The 22534-nt window shown below is 34.0% G+C and overlaps 1 protein-coding gene across 3 annotated transcripts in view; it reads right to left on the bottom strand.

Annotated features, from left to right (window-relative positions):
• Window positions 1-7891: 7891 nt before the first annotated feature.
• LRFN5 (leucine rich repeat and fibronectin type III domain containing 5) overlaps window positions 7892-22534 on the bottom strand; it is a 231304-nt gene continuing 216661 nt past the window's right edge. For all 3 annotated transcript variants that reach the window (XM_034648568.1, XM_034648566.1, XM_034648567.1), the window contains 3 exons: window positions 20385-21097; window positions 14089-14132; window positions 7892-8312 (listed from right to left, as the gene is read on the bottom strand). In XM_034648568.1, coding sequence (XP_034504459.1) covers window positions 8295-8312; window positions 14089-14132; window positions 20385-21097 — 775 coding nt within the window. In that variant the 3' untranslated portion in view covers window positions 7892-8294. The remainder of the gene's footprint in view (window positions 8313-14088; window positions 14133-20384; window positions 21098-22534) is intronic.

Here is a 22534-nt window from a genome sequence, read left to right as displayed (position 1 = left end):
TCAGTTTTCTCTAGCTACACACTGCAATATTTTTACACAGAGAACATATGGGACTTGACTTGTATATTCAAAGCACTATTTTGAGCATCATAGAAGATCCAAAATTTAGGACATAATACCTGATCTCAAAAGACCTTCAAGTCTGAAGAGGAAAGTACACATTTCTAATAAATAACACAAGGGGACATGAAGTTCAAGGCTTTCTGAAGGGGGTTTGAGTTGATGTGGCAAAGTACTGAGGGTATTTCAAAATAGGATCATAAAGTCTTGTGGTTCCATAAATGGAATTATGATTTGGGGACATTATTCAATCTTATTCATTTTAGTGGTCATGAATTCTTTAGTTTTGTTCATCTGGGAAATTCTTTCTCTCTCCTTCTATTCTAAATGATAGCCTTGCTGGAAGGAGTATTCTTGACTGCAGACTTTTCCTATTCAGCACTTTGAATACATCATGCCACTCTCTCCTGGCATGCAAAGCTTCTGTTGAGAACAATTTTACTAATTTTAAGTAGCACCATTGGGATGAGCTGCTTTTTTTTTTTTTTCCTCTCTTGCTCAGGTAGTCATTGGGTTGGTTTGTACTCCGCTTCCACACAGCTGTGGTTCTAAATCCCTAACTATGTCACTTCTTATGTAAACTTATGTGTGCTATGGTCCTACACTTTGTGTTTTGCCCCACAACCAATCAATATGTCGCAATGTTAATACCCAAGATAATAGTATTAGGAATTGGTGGGCCTTTGGGTAGTTCTTAGATCATGAGGGTGGAGCCCTCTTGAATCGGATTAGTGCCATGTAAAAGAGGTTCTGGAGAGATCCCTAACCCCTTCTACCATGTGAGGGCAGAGTGACAAGGCACCACCTAGGAATCAGGAATTCACCTGAATGCAACTGTATTCAGAACTTTGACCAATAAATTTCTGCTGTGCGTAAGCTACACAGTTTGTGGTATTTTGTTAGAGCAGCTTGAACAGACTAACATAAGATGGCTACACATTTATCTACCACCTAAATATGAACATTTGTGTCATTTATTTCTGTATCCCCAATGGATAGTACCAGACCCAGGACAAACTAAATGTTAACAAATGGTTACTCAATTGAACAAGTTTGATAAAGATGGGTGGACATTTTGAAATCTTCCCTTAGAAATGAAAGAGTCTTTCTAGGGACTGGAAGTTCCCTGTGAACATTCTCTAAGCCACTCCTTTCAGAACTGTATTCAAATAAATTTTCCAATCACATTCATTAAATTTTTATATCAAAATTTTAAAATACGATAATGTATGACTCTTAATGCACTGATTTTATTTTCTTAATTTAAGTCGGAGAGTTGGACTCACTTTATTGTCTTCTTCTTCTAGACATTTGCACATCTCATACTTCCCAGGGGTCATGCAATATCTTATGCCCTATCTTCATAGGCACCCCTGATGTCCCTTTTCCTTATAAAGGCAGAACAACAAAAAGATAGCTTAAAGCAACTCTTTCAAAAAGATTTCATGAATTTCAATTGGCTGGCACTTATGCTACAATAATAAACTTAGAATACTTTTTGTTGTCCTTTACAGGTAGTCACAATGTTATGCAGATAGATAACTTACGCATTTTTTTAGAAAGTATTATCGTTTTTTTGTGGTCTCTTTTATTTTTATGTCAGTATTCAAATCATAACAGCAAATAAAATTGTTTATGATCCACTTTACTAACCTATATAGAGAAAAAATCTTTGCTAGCGATTTGATGAGGTGGCATTTGAGAATGCTGGCTGTGGGAGCAGTCTCCAAGAGGCTGGTATATGTTATTGACCAAGAAACTAGCATATTGGTTAGTTGACAAGACTCAAGTGGGTGATGAGTATTAAGCCTTAAAACTGGATTTCATTTAGAAGGACAGAAATTAAAGACTAGGTTTACTTTATGATGTAAGAAAGAAACCAATGACAGTTTGGGTTGTAAACCAGTGCAACAGCTGTGACAGTGAATCTAGTGAACTCAACATAAATTCATTCAGTTAACAATTAGGACAATCAAATTTGTGACGTTGAAAAACATTCTAAAACCAATCATATCATCAAGAGAGTATAACAATTGTAACATATATATACTGGCAAACAGTGTCCCAAAATATATGAAACAACACTGGACAGAACTGAAAAGATAGACAGTACTACAGTACCACTTGGAGACTTCAATAAGCCACTTTAAAAAAATGGATAAAAATGACCTTACATAAACAAAAAGAATTATAGGAGAATACTAGGAACAATTGTACATCAACAAGTTAGATAGCCTAGATGAAAGTGACAAGCTCCTAGAAACATATAAATTACTTAACCGCACTCAAGAGAAAATCTCAACAGACCCATAACAATAAAAAATTAAATCGATAATCCAAAATCTCCCAACAAAGATACTCCAGGACCAGATGACTTCACTAGCAAATTCTATCAAACACTGAAAGAATTCACACCAATTCTTCTCAAACTCTTATGAAAAACAGAAGAGGAGGAAACACTTCTTAACTTATTCTGAAGGGCCAGCATTACCTGAAACCAATATCAAATAAAGTCATCACAAGAAAATAAAACTACACACAATATCCACAGTGTATAATGATGCAAAAATGCTTAACAAAATACCAGCAAAACGAATACAACATATTAAAAGGTTTATACACCATGACCGTGTAGAGTTTATCCTAGAGATGCTAAGGTTATTAAAAATAGGAAAATAAGAAAATCAATGTAATATACAACATTAATAGAAAGAGGTTAATAAAACAAGACACATGATAAACTTAATGGTACCAAAAATCATTTGAAAAAAATGTAACACACTTTCATGATAAAAACACTGGAGACTAGGAACAGAAGGGAAATTCCTCAACACAATAAAGCCCAGTTTTAAAAAATCCATAGTCTATGTCATACTCATCTTGAAAAACTGAAAGCTTTCCTTTAAGATAAAAAATAAGACAAGAATACCTATTTCCACCACTGCCCTTCAATATTGTGCTAGGTTTCTAGCAAGAGCAATTAGACAAGAAAAGAAAAGGAAAAGCACCCAAAATACGAAAGGAAGAAGTAAACTATCTTTATTCACGTATGGTATGATTTTGTATATAGACATCCCAAAGAATCTGTAAGAAAAGCTACTAGAACTTATAAACAAATTCAACCAAGTTGCAGGGTACAAAATAACACCCAGAAATTATTTGTTTTTTAATACTGGCAATGAAGAATCTACGAAGGAAATTAAGTAAACAATTCCACTTATAAGAGCATCAAAAGAATAAAGTACCTAGGACTAAATTTATTTAAGGAGGTGAGAGATTTGTGCACTGGAAACTATAAAACATTGTTGAAAGAAATTCAAAGAAACACAAGTAAATGGAAAGACATCCCATGGTCATGGATTGAAAAACTTAATATTGTTATGATATCAGTACTACCCAAATGATCTACAGGTTCAATGCAGTTCTTATCAAAATTCCAACGGCTGTTTTACAGAAATGGAAAAGCCAACCTCACAATTCATTTGGGACTGCAAGGAGCCCAGAGTAGCCAAACCATCTTGAAAAAAACCAAAGTTGGAGAACTCATACTCTGGTTTCAAAACTTACAAAGCTACAGTGAACAAAACATTGTGGGTACTGACATAAAGACATATAGACCAATGGCATAGAAATAAACACATCTGTGGTCAATTGACTTTTGACAAGCCTGTCAAATCCATTCGATGAGGAAAAAAATAGTTTTCTACAGATGGTACTGGGACAACTGGATTTCCACGTCTATAGGAATAAAGTTGCAGTTTTACATGAAAACATATAAAATTTACTCAAAATGGATCAATCACCTAAATATAAGAGGTAAAACAATGAAGCTTTTAGAGAAATACATGGAGATAAATTTTGATGACCTTGGACTGGGCAATGAATTCTTAGATATGACACTAAAAGCAAAAATGCAAAAGAAAAAATACATAACAGGACTTCATAAAAGTTAAACATTTTTGTTCATCAAAGGATATAATACCAAGAAAGTGAAAAGACCTACAGAATGGAAGACAATAATTGCAAATAATATATCTGAGGATTTAATATCCAGAAGATATAAAGAATGCCTTCAACTTGATGACAACAGACAATCCAGTTTAAAAATGGGCAAAGAAGGGGCACCTGGGGTGGCTCAGTCAGTTAAGCATCTGACTCTTGATTTCAGCTCAGGTCATGATCTCAGGGTTCTGAGATCAAGTCCCACAATGGGCTCCGTGCTCAGCGGGGAGTCTGCTTAAGGATTCTTTCTCCCCTGTGCCATTTGCCCCTCCCTCAGTTCTCTCTCTGTTTTTCTCTCAAATAAAAAAAAAAATGGGCAAAGAACTTGAGTTGACATTTTTCCAAAGAAGATATGCAAATGGCCGATAAGCACAGGAAAAGCTCAATCTCATTAGTGATTAGGGAAATGCAAATCAATATCACAATGAGATAATCCACACCTACTAGAATGACAGTTAAAAAATATTGAGACTTATAAACGTGGAGAAATTGGAACACTTGCACACTTGCACATTACTGGAATGAATGTAAAATGGTATAGCCCCAGTAGAAAACAGTCTGGAGTTCTTCAAAAGATTCAACATAAAATTACACTATTACCCAGCAATTCCACTCCTGAGTATATAGTTAAAAGAATTGAAAACTGAAACTCAAATATATACTTGAATAACAATGTTCATTGTAGAATTATTCACAGTGCCCAAAGGTGGAAACAACACAAGTGTCCATCAAAAGGTGAATTGATAAGCAAAATGTGCTACATATATTCCTGGAATATTATTCAGCCATAAGAAGTTCTGATATCTGCTTCAACATGGATGAACCTTGGAAACATTACAGTAAATGGAATAAGCCAAACACAAAAGGACAAACATTTTATTATCCCCCTGGTATGAAATATCTAGAATAGGCAAATTAATAGAGAATGTTAATTAGCTTACCAGGAACTGAGAGAAGGGGAATGGGTATTATTGCTTAATGGCTACAGATTCTGTGTATGGTGTGATAAGAATGTTTTTAAAATAGTGGTGATGATTTCATAACATTGTGAATGTAATTAATGCCATTGAATTGTACACTTAAAGTGTTAGTTAAAATGTCAAATTTTATGTCATACATATTTTCCACAATAAAAAAAATGGTTTTATAAAAAAAATCTAATGTGGTGGTTTCCTTATATATTATACTTTTTATCAAATAAAACAATCATGTTCTAGGGCCTTTTACTTTGGTTGTACATAATATATTCTGCATTACTTGCATTTTAAAATAATTGCATATGCCTTGATAGACACATGTACACACACACAGACACACACAGACACACACCATTTAATAAGTAGATTTATGATATATCAGTATATTTTGGAATTAAAAAAGGAATAAGTTCCTAACATATGGAAAGCAGAGTAAAAATAGAAATAATCTGGATGTATTTTGGACAAAACAAACCAAGAATTTGTCAAAAAATATTGTATGAATATGAAAGGGGTATTATATAATTGAACAAACAACAAAAATTTGTAAAACTAATTCTAGAGCTACTAAATTACAAATAAAGAGGAAAATTAAAATTATTTGAGTTTTCCTTTCCAAGTGTAAGTTATTCCTTTCAATACTAACAATAGCACTTTATTACTAATCTTTGGTTCTACAGATCATGGGTTTCAAAAATCATGACTGTAGATTTTCAAAATATAAACTATAGTTTTCAAGCCATTTTCATGTTTCACAAACTGTACCCATGCTGCATTCAAAATACTTTTGATTTTCTTGTGTGTTTGATGTAATTTATGTGGAAGATATGTCACAAGTTGAACTGTAAATATTCACACTTATTACAATATATATATATTTTTGCAGCCAGGTCACTTCCAATATTACTCAAGATTGTAGAATAGCAGAAAAATGGAAGTGGTTTCCAATGTATATTCAACAGCTTTACAGTTGAGACTTTTTACCATCCATTAGATCACCCCGGTGACGTTATAAGCTCAGCTAAAGAAATCGTTTCTACTTATCCTCAAAATATTTCATCACTTTTTTGCAAAATTTATCTTGTGATCATTATTTCTATTTAGTTATGGGTGTACACTGGTGTTCTCTTAATTTCAAAGTATAAGAAGTAATAAATACCTGTCCATAAGCAATTGGGTAGTGCACACTTAAAGAATCGGACTGTGCCTCAGTCTTCCTGACAAAGGACATTTCAAAAACAGAAACTAGGTACACCAGGAGTTCCGGATTCATGTTGTCTGAATACATGCGTAAGGGGAAGTTTGAGATTTGGGTGTAGGGGATGCAGGGTGAAGATATGAAATGATTAAGTATAATTTTAGTTCTAACACACTTGAATTACAAGAAAAATCATGTTCCTTGTAACACGGTAGTGTGAACATCCTAAAGAGGTGAAGAGGTCAGGCTACATCATCACCAAGAAAAATATCAGAATAGACAAGAATCAAGCCCAAGGGAGAGGGAGAAATATAAATAGGACAATGTCCTTAAAGAAAAGCTAACAGGTTTTCCCGAGACCTTAAAAAGTTAAACTCTGCACAGAGATCCAGGAAAGCCATTTGTGTTCCTGACACTTTTATATTTGAGGAGAAACGTTGTATACAACAGGAATAGATCTGCAAAGGCATTGCTCACGTTGTGTCTTTTTCGTCACCAAAAACATTTACCCATGCATATATACAGGTACACACACATAAACAAGATTGCTTCAGGACGTTAGAGTTGCCAGGAAACAGAATGAAGCCATTTGCCCAGAGTCACAAATTAACTACATTTCAACTCAAACTTGTTGCTTCTGTTTCAAGCATGCATTGTATGTATCTGCAAGTGAGTGGGTGAACCTCTTTAAACTGTTGGTTAGTTAGGCTCTGAGCCCAGATTCCAAGTGCCATCTAAAGGCTGACATTCTGTAACCTCTCTTTGGATGGTTGGATATTTACAGTAGTCTAAGAGACGCAGAATGGCTAACAGATAAGCTAAATTTCTTAAAAGACAGTTTCCTGGCTTTTTTTTTTTTTAAATTTAAACTACATATTGCTTTTAATGATCAATGACTAACAGAACTGTAAAGGAACAGAAATAAAATCTCAAATATTTTAGAGAATCTGAATTCAGTTGCTAATGGCAATACTAATAACACTGTTTGTATATTAAACTTATTGCTTACACCAAGTACAGTGCTAAGTTTACATACATTTTGAAATTTTACAATATTTCTCCTGTGAGAATATGGAAGAGTGGGTAGCTGGCCAAATTTGCTCAGATCTAGAGTTTGAATTCAGGCCGCTTGATGCCAGGACCAGGCCTTAAATGCTAGGCTCGGATACTGCCTACATATGATTGACATTTAGTAGCCACCAAAGATGTCTTACTCCTATACATGCTGGTGTTAAATCAGATATCTGTTCTTCCTTATTCACCCTGGAATTGTGCAAAATGGGTTAAATGGGCACTTACGATGAAATACAAGGCCTAAAATTATTAAAACCTCTTTGTCCCCTCTCTCCAGAAAAGCAGTGAATCAATTTGGATTAATTACCGTCTATGCCTACTTTGAAGCTTTCTGAAGTTCTACTAGAAGAGATCCCTCATCACTTTCTGTCTTACACTGAAGCACAATTATGCTGTAAAGCTTTTAAAATAGCTGTACTGCTCTCCCCCAGACGTGCGTGCACTTCAGTCATGGCAGAAATAGGTCCAATATTACAAAGCAAAATTGATTCCTTAAGGTGTTGCATTCCATAAATGTAAAATAGTATTATTAGTTCTTACAATCATCATTGCACCATTCATACTTGAAGCGATTGATATTTCCACAAATCAGGCACTGTACAAATTCTGTCATAGTAAAACATTTATTTGTTAAAGTGATATAGATTATTCAAGATTCTACAGTCTTAAATCATGGATGGCAATGTAACATGGATTAATACAGAACTCGATGCCAATGCAGGCTTTTCTGTTTCCTTCTTTAAAAAAAAAAAAAAATACTTGTAGGCCAGAAGAAAAAAAAAAATTGGCTTTAAAAGGGGATGAACCATGGTCTGGTAGAGCCGGTTCCACCAGCATCAGAGACTTCTGCTCAGCTCCTGTGGACAATTTCTTCTAGGACACCAGTTCAACAATTAGCCTTTGTGAATTGAAACATTTCTAAACTTTATCCAGTAAAAATATCAGTGGCAACTTTTTTTCAGGAGGGAAAGAAGTAGTGCTCTTCAGATTAACTCCAGCCTCTGAAATGGGGAGGGACATAAAAGAAAGAAGAAAAGAAAAGAAAAAAGACAAGAAAGGAAAAGAAAAGAAAAAAAGAAACAAAGAGAAAATACGTAGGTAATAAGATCATTGTGCTAGTAATTTAGAAGTTACTGAACTATAAGCACCTAGGCAGGAATTTATTGCTATAAAATACAAGATACACCCCTAAAAACTATCTAGACATGCACATCGGCTCTTAAAATGTTGCTTGGTAATTTCAAATTCCGAATATATAAAAGAATCTCATTTTAAAAAGGAATCTAAATGCATTAAGCCTAAATAGTGATGCAAGTCAAAGCCAAATTGTGGAATGGCATTTTCTCTTGCTTTGTTTTTCACATTTATATTCTCAAGAAAAAAAATAATGATTTTATTCATTAATGCATGCCATTTAAATTTTAACAAATAATCATACTGGTTTTAAAACTGTGAACATATTAGACCAAATTTGTTCATCACATATAAAATCTAAGTGATCTCTACTTTTTAAATATAGTCTGTTGGGAGTTTTGTATCATATTGAAATTTTATAAAATTTAATTATACATTAAACATTAGTGAAGACTATTACTCTTCTTCATAAATTAGTTCCTCACCCACAGCAAATAAAGTTGTAAACTGACAATAACTCACAAGAAAGGCATTCCATAGTTAATATGATTTTGAATAAAATAATATAAAAACCATTTAAAATATTTAAACATAAAACTGTAAAAATACACTTCCTCTAATGTGGGATCTCAGCATCATAGATTTAAGATATGTCTATAAATTCCACCTTGAATAGAGATGAAAAATAATTTTTGATAAATATGAAATAGAAGTAATTTTTGTCCCTTCCCATTCAAAAAGAACTATGTTTACAAGTGGGGTTATGAAATGCATGGCACAGATGAATCATGAAATATAGAAGAAAATCCTACATCAAAATGCTGATCTAGGACATACTTGGTATAAAACAAACTTAATGTGATAAAGGTAGGAAAAATATTATAGAGACGTTTCATCTAAGAAAATATTTCATCTGGGAGCACCTGGCTGGCGCAGTTGGTATAATGTGTGACACGATCTCAGGTTGTAGGTTTGAGCCCCACATTGGGTGTAGAGATTACTTAAAAATAAAATCTTTTAAAAGGAGGGGAAGTTACTTTCAGTACAAACAATAGTTTTTGAAAAGTATTAAATAAAGGATTTACACAATGTTTGAAAACTGTAAATACATAATAGATGTGTAACCTGTTTACAAAAAATACCTTGGAAACGACTGAACTAGAGATCTCACTATCATTCTTTACCTGGAATGTTCTAAGAAAAAGATCGCAAAATCACTTTAAATTACAATGGGATTATATCTAAATTCCTATCTATTGGGTTCATAGCATAGCTGATTTTGGCAAAATAATATGTTCCTTTTGATAGAAAAAAGATATATTTATAGTATACCAAAGTTCAAGTTTCAGGAAGCAGTGATATAGAAAAGACTAAATACAAAGAAGAAAAATAGATTGGACAATATAACTAGTTTGACTTTAGAAATAATAAATTCTTCTGGAATAAAAACTACTTTAATATCAAGTTAACGAGGGGCTCCTGGTTGGCTCTGTCATTAAGCATCTGCCTTGGACTCAGGTTATGATACCGAGGTCCTGGGATGGAGCCCCACGTCGGACTCATTGCTGAGGAGTCTTCTTCCCCTGCCCCCCTGCCCCATGCCATGCTCTCTCTAGCTCTCTCTCTCTCAAATAAAAAAAAAAAAAAATCAAGTTAATGATTGTATAAGCTTATATATTTCAAAGAGATTCATTTCCACATTACATAAAAAACTATTAACAAACTATGGAATTATGGCTTTTATAAAAGCTGTTAATTTCAAAGATTAGACAATTAGCAATCAGTTTTGGAAATTACAGTATGAATTTGCCTGCCCTGAAGCTCCTACCATTATTGAAATGATGATGTAATATGAAGCTCAATAAAAACTTGTATATGTAGGATATTCAAAATAACACTTTTTACTTCACTTATCAATAGACAAACTCTTACAAGGATTCCATAAAGATCTAAATGTGAACACAAAATTACAAGAGCATCACAAAGGAAAAAAAACAGACTGTAATAATGATGCTAAAATGTTACAAGAACTAAACATAAGGAATTTGAGATAGGCTTAGGATGTTTTGATAATGGTCCTTATTTAACAGTGAAAAGGTATCATGCAAAATACTGGGAACAGATAATCTTATTAACAGTACTACAAAGAAAAGAGGAAATTAAAGCTACCCTGATATTAAAAGAAGGAAAAATGTCCTGACGTTGAATGGATTGTGGGAAAATGCTGTTACTACCCTTACTCTGAACACAATTAAGAACTATGAATGATTTTTATCTCGTATAGTCAGGATACCTAAAAAAAGAAGGAAATGATTTCTAAAAGTCATTGCCGGTACTAGGGTTCTAGTTTTTTCTGATTTACTGTAATGGTCAAGTAAATGTCAAAAATGGCTTTAATTATTTTAAAAATAGTTTAAAGTTTTCTACACATGTGCATATGTGCCTAATATATTACTCTTATTTTTAAATATTTCACTTGAAGGGAATATCATAGAAAAAAACAAAGCTACAGAACCAAATGTTTTATAATGGTAATTTTTACTGGGAAATAACATTGGAAAGATATCTGAATCATATATACACATTTGCTTTGCTATTTAGCCCTTATTTTATATTTTTTTCCTAACCTTATGTTAAATGTTGCTGTTTCTTTATAATCAGCATTACTAAGTTTTTATTCATTTATACCTTAATAGTTTCTCTAAAAAAGTGTCTCTTTTCAGGGTTATTGCTCCTGTAGCAGGGGTTTTATGACATTAATACCTTAACTGATATTAAGCAGAATAACCAGAAGTCAAATTAATTAGAATCAGGAAGCCATTCCCTTAAAGGCTAGTGCAAGCAATTGCAGAATAAGGGGTATTTCTTGTGCCTACTTACATACACACACACACACACACACAGTGCACATATTTTGTTGGTCTGAATATTACAAATACTTTTTAAGAAAGTTTACTTAAGACATTTTCAGTATAAATGCAACTAGTCAGGGGAAGCTGGGTGGTTCAGTCGGTTAAGTGTGGGACTCCTGATTTTGGGACTCACAGTTTCATGGCCGTAAAATCGGGTCCCCCATCAGACTCTGCACTCAGCAGGGAATCTGCTTGAGATCCTCTTTCCCTCTTCCTCTGCCCTCCCAACTCTCTCTCTAAATAGATAAATAAATAAATGCAACAAGTCAATTGTTCCTATTTTAACTTCTAAACGTGGCATATGAATTGTTTTACTGGGTTTAAGTGTAACAATCTTTTCAAACATAAGTTTAACATGTGTAAGTTCCATTTTACATGTAATTACCACCAGTTTTATCAATGATTCCTCTTCTCTGCTCTCAAATCATCTGGGTGTGATTAGAATCTTATAATTTTATTATAAAAGGGTCGTATGTGATATATTAAATATTTTAAGTTCATTCTATTCCTATTCACATGCAGGAAAGGTCCTAAGGAAAAAAACTATAGCATAGGGCATATTCTGGCTAATAGAAATGAAATAAATGTGCTAATTATTCACCCTTAGGGGAAAAAATGATCTCAGCAGATACCTCAGTGTGAGGAACACCTGTATCACTGACTGGATGAAATGCTTCTGTCTTCTGTGTACCTTCCTTTTAGAGTTTGATGCTATATGAGGAACTGTGGTATAACTGATTTAATAATGTTGCCATGGAAACATTGTTATATTAAAAACAAAAATGTGTTGTAAGGTGTTTTTTGTTTGTTTTTTGCTTACCTTAAAAAATTAATTAATTAATTAATTTATTTATTTATTTATTTAACAGAGAGAGAGAGAGAGCAGGGGGGAAGGCCGGGGGTGGGGGGGAAGGCAGATTTCCCGCTGAGCGCAGATCCCGAGATAGGGCTCGATCTAAGGATCCTGAGATCATGACCTGAGCCAAAACCAAGAGTTGGATGCTTAACTGACTGCACTACCCCAGCGCCCCAGTTTTTTGCTTACTTTTACTGTATATATACATAGGTAGCATTTTAATTTAAATTTAATGCAATGGGCAGTGTCTGAAATTTTGGAAAATATATTTGCCTTTGGGTGGTAAACCACATTTGTTACCATCCTGCAGGAAATAAAAACTTAAAATAAAAATTTATATCCCTTCCTCCCCCCGGAAAAAGAGCTGGGAAGCCGTGAGCACGAGAACTCTCCGCCAGCGCTACCTCTCTCCGCTCATGCCTGGTGAGGCACTGCTGGGGGTGGGAAAGGCACGAGAGGACAAGCACGCAGGTCAGTCTCTTCCAAGGGGCTTCACTGGTTGTATTGACAGGGGTAGAAATGATAGGCCTGCTAAGGCAGAAATCATTTGCCAAGTACCAAGAAGAGTTACACCGAGGTCTCATGATACTTTAATTGATAATTGAAAAATGACTTAGATTGACTCTCCTTCCAATTCTTGATGAAACAGCACCATTCTGGACTCTGCTTCTGAGAGATTAATCATTTACTTTCTAATCCCTTCTTAAAGATATTCTCCTTCGGAACAGCTAGATGTCCAAAGTTACATGATGAATGAACTTTCAGAAATCAAAGGCAGAGAGAGAGAGGAGGAGCGAAGGCAGCAGGAGAGGGAGGGCAGGAGAGAAAGAGGTTCAGAGTGAGAGAGGGAAGCACTGGGTGGTGAGGAAACAATGTACCTTCATGCAGGTCAGTTCAGTACACAAAACAGAACACAAAGTGTGTGCCAGACACCGGGCTACTGATTGTTCCTAGTGAGCCATCTGTTCATTTTTTGCAACATGGGATTGGGATCCTGAACTCAGAGACATGATGCATGAAAAATACAGTGTTTAATTTGGGAGTGGAATTCATTAGGGGAAACCCTGAATGACTGTCCAAGTTATTATCTTTTAAATACAAAATGTTTTAAAAAAGAAAGACCCTATTTTTACCACTAAAAAATAAATCAGTGGCCTTTTTTAGAACTTTTAAAAGCAGAATATTTTTTCTGTGCCAAACCTTAAGCAAATGGCTGATGCTTCCAGCTGTTTGAACAGATTGCTAAAGTGCTATTCTGCTCTGGAAACACACTTTCTGATCCAATTAAAATGCAGGAATCAAACACTCATTTGAAACTTCCAAAAAGGAAAAAAAAAAAAAAAGAAAGAAGAAGAGTAATCAGTTGCTGACAAAAGAAATACCATGAATATTTCATATGTAGTCTTTTGCTCCATTTTATAGTGGCTTCATTCATTTTGGGTAACACTGAAACACTTCTGTTCATCCATTTCCAGGGAGGTATAATGTATCATTTCAGCTCCTATTAGGATGTGGAGGTCAAGGATAGGAGTGAATACATTCTTATCAAGCTACTGTCTTCACATTGGGAAATATTTGTAAAAACGTACATTATATCATGCATGAGTATGAGAGTGACTTCAAAGTCACATTAGTATTCCCTTTATCCTTACAACATGAATCAGAAATGTTCAGTTGACCAGAAATTGTCTAAATTTAGTAACTGGGAATTCATTTAACCAAACTGAACTTTAGTTTGTACCACTGACCACTGAGTAAGTTCTAATGGAAAATTTCAACAAGTTACATAAGCTTGCAAAAAAAAATTAAAAAATTATTTATAAAAGAATATACCCACTTAATGCTGAACTATGAGACAGGTAACAAAAATCTCACCTGTGTTTCCTGGACAATCTGGTCAACATTAGTCAGCAAAGCATCTGGGAATAAAATTTTCAGCGTCATAAACAAATACACAAATTCCATTTTTAAGAAACAGACCCTAAAACACTTCTCACTGAAATCTTGATACGATTTCTTTTAACAAGACTAGACTTTTTTTTTTAAAACTTACCTGTTCTTGGGCTAATTGAAATTGACTTTTGTAAATACTTTGTAGTTGTCTATGGCTACTTCTTGATATATAATACTCTAAACATAGAATTTTAAAAATATTGTCCTAGTTGCTAAAGTCAGTAATTATTATTATGGAATGCCCATTTCCTCAAAGAGTTCAACAAGGGAATCAGGCTTCTACTCATTTTTCCCTACTTAACGTTAACATTTCAACTACAGGGTTGCATGTGATTAATATGGAAAGATACACCAAGAAAAAGATAATCTAAAAGGAAACATAGTTTCACTATGTTCAACATGCAGAGTATTAGTCATTTACAGTAATCATTATTCAATAGCCCCCAAAATAATATTATGTTTTATGAAGTACCCAGTATCCTCATATAAAACACTAAAGTTCTATATGCAACAATTCTGCCTTTAAATGTTCATATGTACGTTCTAGTTGGCTAGAAATGTTTAATACCATTACCTACCCTGCATAGCACACATTCTATTTCTTTCCAATATGTCCTCTTTTAAAGCAAATACTCCTAGCCTTTAAGAAGTAACACAATGATAAGAAAAAATATTAGGAAAAATTATTCTCAGGGTTCACAGGTAAGTGTGATGAGAAGAGTACAAAATTCATTTTTATAGAACCTCCAGCACAAATATTCATAGAAATTTATAATAGCCTCTGGAGATTATGTTTTACACGAAAGCAATAATAAAACGTTCACATTATACAGGAAAAAAATGTTTAGGAAATTACATTATGGTTGAGCCAACATAGTATATTTCATAAGCCCTTCATGTTACTTGAATAATTTACTGGACATACTCTGAACAGAATCACAATATCTATCTAGTTCATGTTTCAGGCAAGATCAAATGTACATCCACTTCCAAACAAAATGAAAGGGACTTCATGACTTTCTCTGAATGTATTTGAAAAAAAAATTTTAATTTTTAAAATTCATGGACATAACAGTCATCTATTTGAAAAGAGTGGATGAAATGAGACAAGTCGTAGAGGTCATTATCATTAGGAAGTTCAGAAAAATAAATTTCTACTAGAGAGTTTCTATCCCATTATAATCTTATAACTAAGAGATACAGCTTATACAGTTGTTCTAGGAGAAGTTCTCTGGTAGCTAGCCCATTTAAATATAATTTTGCTACATCGATTACAATCTATGTTGCAGGATACAAAATTCTGATTTTAACTGATCAACTTGATAAGCATACATATTAGTATATCTATATATTATATATATAGATACATAAGTATATACCATGTATATATTTTATCAGTGGTAACTTTGGATCCTAAATTTCGAATTTGAGAAATAGCTGACAAAATCAGAAGACAATGGTACACTATTATATTGACTACTTGTAATATTTGATAAAATTACAAATATATTACCCTTATTTAACAAGGTAATTTCATACCTAAATAGACTCCCAGGTAGAAACTGCTACTTTCTGTGTCCCACGTTTCAGACAATACCACATTTTTTAGGAAGACTCAATCACGGTAATACTTTCACCATTCTTTCTACATTAAGTGATCCTCTGTACTGCTACAAAAAGGATTGGCTTTATTTCCGAAAGCAAACAAACAAAACCCCCCAAACCTGACAAAAGTTAAGTGTATGTGTAGTCACAGCATGCATTTATCTAGCATGGCAGGAAAAGGACTGACCAATTTGAAAAAACCGAGCTCTGAAACTATTACAAAATCTCAGTCATTCATTTTGGTTATTTTCTCTTTTCTCTATAAAATTTTAAAAACAAGGTAATTCTTATCCATAAATTTGACCCCCAAAAATGCTTCACTCACAACCATTATAAGGTAAATAATAATAATGACTAGGTAACGATGATGGTGATGGTTATCGTCCTCACCTACAGAGGATAAGAAAAATATCCTTTTCCCATCTGGCCTACCTCCGTGCTGAAGTCCTTTCCCCAAACACCACAACACTTACAGACTGAAACATCCACATTCACTGTTAAAGAAGACTGGATGAGTCCTGAAATGCAAGGGATGACTGAGCCAGGAAAAGAGAATACTCTTCATTCTGTCTAATATAAATGAACATTGCTTCCTTGGCATCATAAAATAGAAGTGGAATTTTGTCGTACCAATAAGAAAACGGGTTCAGAGCTGCAGTCCTTGAAAAATGCCCCATTTACCTTTGCAATTCTATGTACAATAAGATGCTTTATGATTTCAGCACTTTTTTTTTTAACTATTGTCATTTAATTGATTGTTGTTAAGCTTATTGTTGTGAATAATACAGGGGAAAATGGGAAAACTTCAGAACTAAGAGGCAATTGTTGTGGTTCTTGTGATAATCGCTCTAGTTTTTTACCTTTACAAATGAAACATTTAGTTTCCTTTCAAGAGTACAAGCAAATAAAATAGTTAAAATTTAGTTTGGAAGTAAGTGCTTTGTGAGTGCTTTAAAATGAGGGAGAAGGTACTTCTCAAGAAAAGATAAAAAGAGATTCCTGTAGATAAGTGGAATACATTTAATTTTCTTTCTATTTCTCAACTTCTTGTGGGAAAGCATGTATCATTCAGGTAACAGACTTGTTATGTCTATAAATGCTTTACAATAATTCTACAACTTATATTCTAAAACATTTTTAGTAAAATATATCTACAGAGCAGCTAAAATCATCAACTGTCTGAAAGCATAAAATTGCTTATCGTGGCCTCAACCTAACTAACTACATTTAATGGTTTAAAAGAAAAAATTGGGAAATATATTGGTCCCAGTGAGGGTATTATGTATCTAATTTATTTATTTAATGTACCTCCGTTTCAGTCTATTTGTAGAGTAAAAATAAATAGTACTCATCAAACCAAACTTTGTTTCCTCTTAGGATTCTAATGCAGGATTGGATTAGATAAGCAGGATTGCTTCATTATCCCTTTATGATGCTCAGCTATTACATATATTAAATAAAAAGAGCTACTTTAATAATAGTTGGACATTTTCAAATTGAGGGACACTTATCCAAAACAAACAAAAAACACCACAAGAAGACATATAATTAAAAAAAAATTTTGGAGCAAATATCTGTAAATATTTGTTAGTTGTCATATTGAACACCCTGAAACCATAGTGTAGAATGGCTAAAAATAAAAGAAAAATAATTTAGGACATGGAAGCAAAAAACAATATATATAACCTATACACAGTCAGCAACAGCAAACCCTACGCTTTGGATCACATACACATAGCTGGTTCAATGAGAAATGCAAGAAATAACAGAAAGAAAAAAAGTAAGAGATTTCTTGCTTGTAGTAATGAAATAGCTGGATCACAAATCGACATTGTGCATATAATCAAAATTCTTATTACTGCAACTTCCTCCCTGGCCCCATCGATTTATTTATTTATCTGTCCATTCACTCCTTCATTCAAGTTAGTACTGTGTTTCGGATATTATACCAGGTACCTTTAATAACCCCCAACTGTCCCATAGATTTATTTTTCAGTCACTTCACGCTGAAACTGCCCTGAGCAAAAAGTTTTTCATATACTTATAAACGAAAATAAAAATATTTGACCCTCTTGATAGGCCAATCTTTCATTGATCTCTCAAAATACTAACTTTTAGAAAGACAGAAACATGAGCCTTCTTATCACTTCTAAAAACAAGTGTTCATGCATTTGGTTAATATACCCTGAAAACAGTCTTGTAAAACCAATGAAAATTTAAATGGTTTCAATGACTTTAGTCAAACTGAATAAATTTCACATGATTAGATATTATAGAGTTCTAAATGTTTATAAGAAATAAAAGATATTGAATTAAAGTTTCACTTAAAACATAAGCAGAAAATTGATTTTTAAAAATACAGCAACTGGAAAATATAATATAAGCTAATCAGTAGCTTGGAACAGATATGCTAAACTGTGGCCTTTATGCACGATTTCAGAGCTCCCTTGACCACGACCTTCATAATGCCAGAGATTTCTTCCTTGGAGATTCACTTGTCTCAAAAGCATTTATATATTTGGGACATTTTAATACCATATAGGTAAAAACTAGGAAAGGGAAAAGCAATATACTTTTGTGAATCAGCACCTTTTGAAGAATTAAGTAATTGATGCTAATTAGAAATGTTAAATTGGGATTAGAACATTATTACAGAAATAGTGTTGAAGATATACTTCACTCTGTGTAATGCTTTTGATTTTACAGAACACGACCACACATGTAATCTCATTTATTCCTCAAAAGAACTATACACTTGACCCATGAAAGCTGATTAGATTTTCGAAATGTGAAAGGGAAACTTTAGAAAGGAAACCAGGGCAGAGGAGGTATTTATGAAACACCTAAGATAATACTAGTCCACTAGATAAGTCTTTTCAAGACTGGCATGGAAAATAATCTCTAACTGCTTTAATTTTACCTGCTTCCGAACGTCATCATGATAAATCGTGTATAAGATGTGTCAGTGTCAAGTTAAAATTAACTGAAATTTTTACATACGCCTCTAGTAGAAGAAAATTAAACTAATGACTACCATTCTTTATCTGTGTTTTAATGATATTTCAAGTGATCTATAAGAGTTAATAAACTTACTGTGTGTTTAACTTACTCCCATGGAGCGTGTTATATAAAGTACATATCTTATTATATTATAGCTAAATTTTTTGTGCAAGATTCTCATGTGAGCTTTATTTTCAACCCCCAACCCCAAACATCAAAGAATGATTTAATGTCAGACACATTTACCAATCTTTAATAAAACACCATCCAGTTGCAATATAATGTAAGATTTTCAATGAGTAGATAGGAACATTTATCTATGGACCTTGATTTCAGTGAAAGTCCAAGAATGCCATATATCAAGGAGCAATATTATTGTTCAATTAAATTTAAGAACTTTTTAATGATGCAGTCCCACTAAGCTGCATGATTTCTACTTAAATTTCATCACAGGTTTTGGTTAAAATAAACGCTTTTACTCTAAGAAAGAAACATTCCAATTGAGAATTATAGGCAGAAGGGAGAAATGAAACCACAATCTGATTAATGAGCAATGACTTTATATTGCTTATAATATGTAATAAGAGTTCCATTAGAAGTATTTTTTTTATTTCACTTAGTGATAAAAATAAACATTCCTTTGATAAAGGGAGCCTTGTATTTTTGTCTCCCTTTTTAACTTACTTAGAGAAAAATATACAACTCATTCATTCTGCAAAGGTATACTGAATGAATGAAACACCTTCCTGTGTCCAGGGCAGCAGCATACAGAATTCTGGCCTGTGACATAAAACGAACTGGATTTTTTTGGTAAATGCAAAATCACTCGAATTTCTTTTGCTCCCCACCAAAAAAGCTATGTCATGGATGAGAAATACCATAAATTCATTAAGGTGCCTGAACCAAGAATGTTGTTTAGAAGGGTACTTCTTTTAACACTGTCTGGGCATGCTTATCGAATATTTTATTTTAAACACCATAATAACACAGAGTTGTTCTTTTAAATATCTGCCTAAAAACAAATGCCACTGTCCTTGAAAGAAAATATGCAATCTACTCACTGAAAAATCTAATCAGCCTAGGTGGTCCTTTGTAAGACTGGAGGAAGTATCATTATTTATGTAAGACTTCTTTGTCCGGTGACAACCTTTATTTTGTGCTCTGCTATTGTTGAACCTGGAAGCCAGTCCTAGGACAGGGGAAGGCACTGCTACGTCATGCTTTTATCCCTAAACCATCTTATCTATGTTACCTTCATATATCCAACCGCACCTAGAAGGTTTATACACCTTGGCTCTATAAGAGAAACAAAACTGGAATTTCAAATTCCAATTTCCTATATGAGTTTTCAAAATAATTTCTTCATTAAAAAGAAATAATAGGTTACACAGTGCTTTCCAATATCCACTCAGAATCTGAGAGAGTTGCTTTTCCACTACGCCCCTCAGAACTGTTGGACTGAATTAACATCGCATTCATAGACATGCTTCTTTTAGAAGACAGTTCACACGTGTTCAGTGAGTTAATATAACAATAGTATTCCTTTAATTCTCCGTTCAGGGAGTACCTGTGCCTCGCTCTGGATCTCTCAGCAGGCAAAGTGAGAAACTTACTTGGCTTTGAATGTGCTCTTTTAGATGTGGGCCCCTCCGTGACCGAATCGGGAGGTCGGCTAGCTAACTGCAATGCAGTTGAGTTGTTCCTGTTAGTGTTTTGGGACTCGGCATTTGTGACAGCTTCATTCTGTGGTTCGGCACTTGGCTTTGGGCCAGTCTTTCTTTTCTGCTTTTGGGGCACAGAAGCGCTTGGAGTCCAGGTAGGAGGCAAAGCAGAGGTAGTGGTAGAGGAGTCCTGACTTGAACAAGTTTCTGAAGACTGTATCCCATTGTCATTGGCAACTTTACAACACTGGGCATTCTCTTCATGTCCCACAGCTTGTTTGGACATGGACTGGGGCAGCGCGACACTGCAGCCTTGTATCTGAGCCCCATTAGTTTGAGAGTAGACATTGCTGACCTTGGTGACTTTGTGTTGCCCGTTATTGTTACAAACCTTGTACCGGATCATGAGGATGATGATGAAAACCAGCACAGATGCTACAATTATTCCACCAATAATAATAATCATGGTGCCTCCCAAAAACTGGGACTGCATGAAATGGCATCGCACATAATCCTGTTCCGTCGTAAACTGGATGCAACCCACGACTCTTGTGGCAGTGAGGGAAGTGATGCCATCGTCGTATATTGCCAAGACACACAAGTCATACATAGTTCCAGCAGCCAGGTTATTGACAAGAAAAGTTTTGCTCGTAGGAGGTATCATTCTGAGGGACAATGGAATTTGTGTTAATATTAAAAACAAAACATAGAGACACACAGAGCCATTATGACTTCAGTTCTGTTTCATTTTGGTACTCATTAAGATGAGCACATTTGTAACAGATATGAAATATGAGAAAATGATCTAATCTTATATTTGCCTGGGTAAAATGGTTAAAAGTCATTGTTGGATTCTGCATTGTATTAATGGTGCCTGCACCGTGCCTTGACAAGCTTACTAATTACTTTGCTTGGCAAAGCAGAACTCCTAATAAAAGCCACTGCTAAAAAATCATTTATGACAAATTGCTTTTGAAAGGTGTGACTGTGACATTATCTGACTACTAAACAAATCCATTTAGCACTTACAACACCTCTGTGACTAAAAGCCAATTTGAAGGAAGGGAAAACACTGACAATCACATTAGAAACCAGAATGGAAATGCATCAGAGTATTTATTTTCCAAATCAGTTATAAGCTGCTATGGAATGGTACCCAGTAAACCTATCTTTTGTAACTACAATAATTACTGAGATTAAAGTACTTTATGTATAGATCTCAGCATTCCTTTATGTCATCAATGTTTTTATCTAAAAATGAGGTTGATGAAAATGTATGAGGAATAACATCCTAAAAATATGAACAGAGCAAGGCTGTTGACCAGAGCCTAAATCCCTAATCTTGCCCATTGTGGGCTGATGAAATTTCCTTCAGAACAGTTGCTAAAGTCTGATAAAAAGTTTATAGATACCTCTGAATCCATTATATCACAAAACTTCTCTGTGAGTGCTTTTTTCCACTAACTTTTTTTAAAGTAGCAATCAAATAGGACCTAAACTAAGATTTCATTTAGAAAAAAAAAATGTTTGAAACTATATTTTCCCTGAAAGAAATTTTTAGGAAATTTGAAAACTCGGCAATGCTAATCTGTTATACAACCTGGACAATGTGTTCTGAATGAACCAGGAAACTTTTAGGGCAGAGTATGTATTTGTGATTTGTGATTAAAATCACTATCATTTAGTGAGTGTATGATAAATACCAGGCATTACTAAGCACTTTATATACGCTATAATTTTATTCTTTTTTTTTACTGGAACACTATAATTTTATTCTTACGATGACCGTATGAGGTAGGCATTACTATTTTATTTATGACAAAAACTGAAGTCGGGAAATTTAACCAATTTTCTGAAAGTCACATAGAATTTTCTTGTCATGGGGATTAGGATCTTAGAATTTGGAAAGTAGAAACTGGCCTACAGCATGTTATATATACATATATAATGTTACTAGCTACAGGAAGGTGAGGGGTAGGGGTGCACACTCTTCTTTGACAATGGGTTAAATAATGGCTAGCCCAGGTAAAGAGCGGAGTATGAGAAGGACAAACTACTCTAGGCTAATATGCATGCATCATAGTCTACACGATCATGCAGTT

The sequence above is a fragment of the Ailuropoda melanoleuca genome, chromosome 20 (assembly GCF_002007445.2).
Source record: "Ailuropoda melanoleuca isolate Jingjing chromosome 20, ASM200744v2, whole genome shotgun sequence".
Lineage (NCBI taxonomy): Eukaryota > Metazoa > Chordata > Mammalia > Carnivora > Ursidae > Ailuropoda > Ailuropoda melanoleuca.
This window is presented reverse-complemented; position numbering and strand designations above follow the sequence as displayed.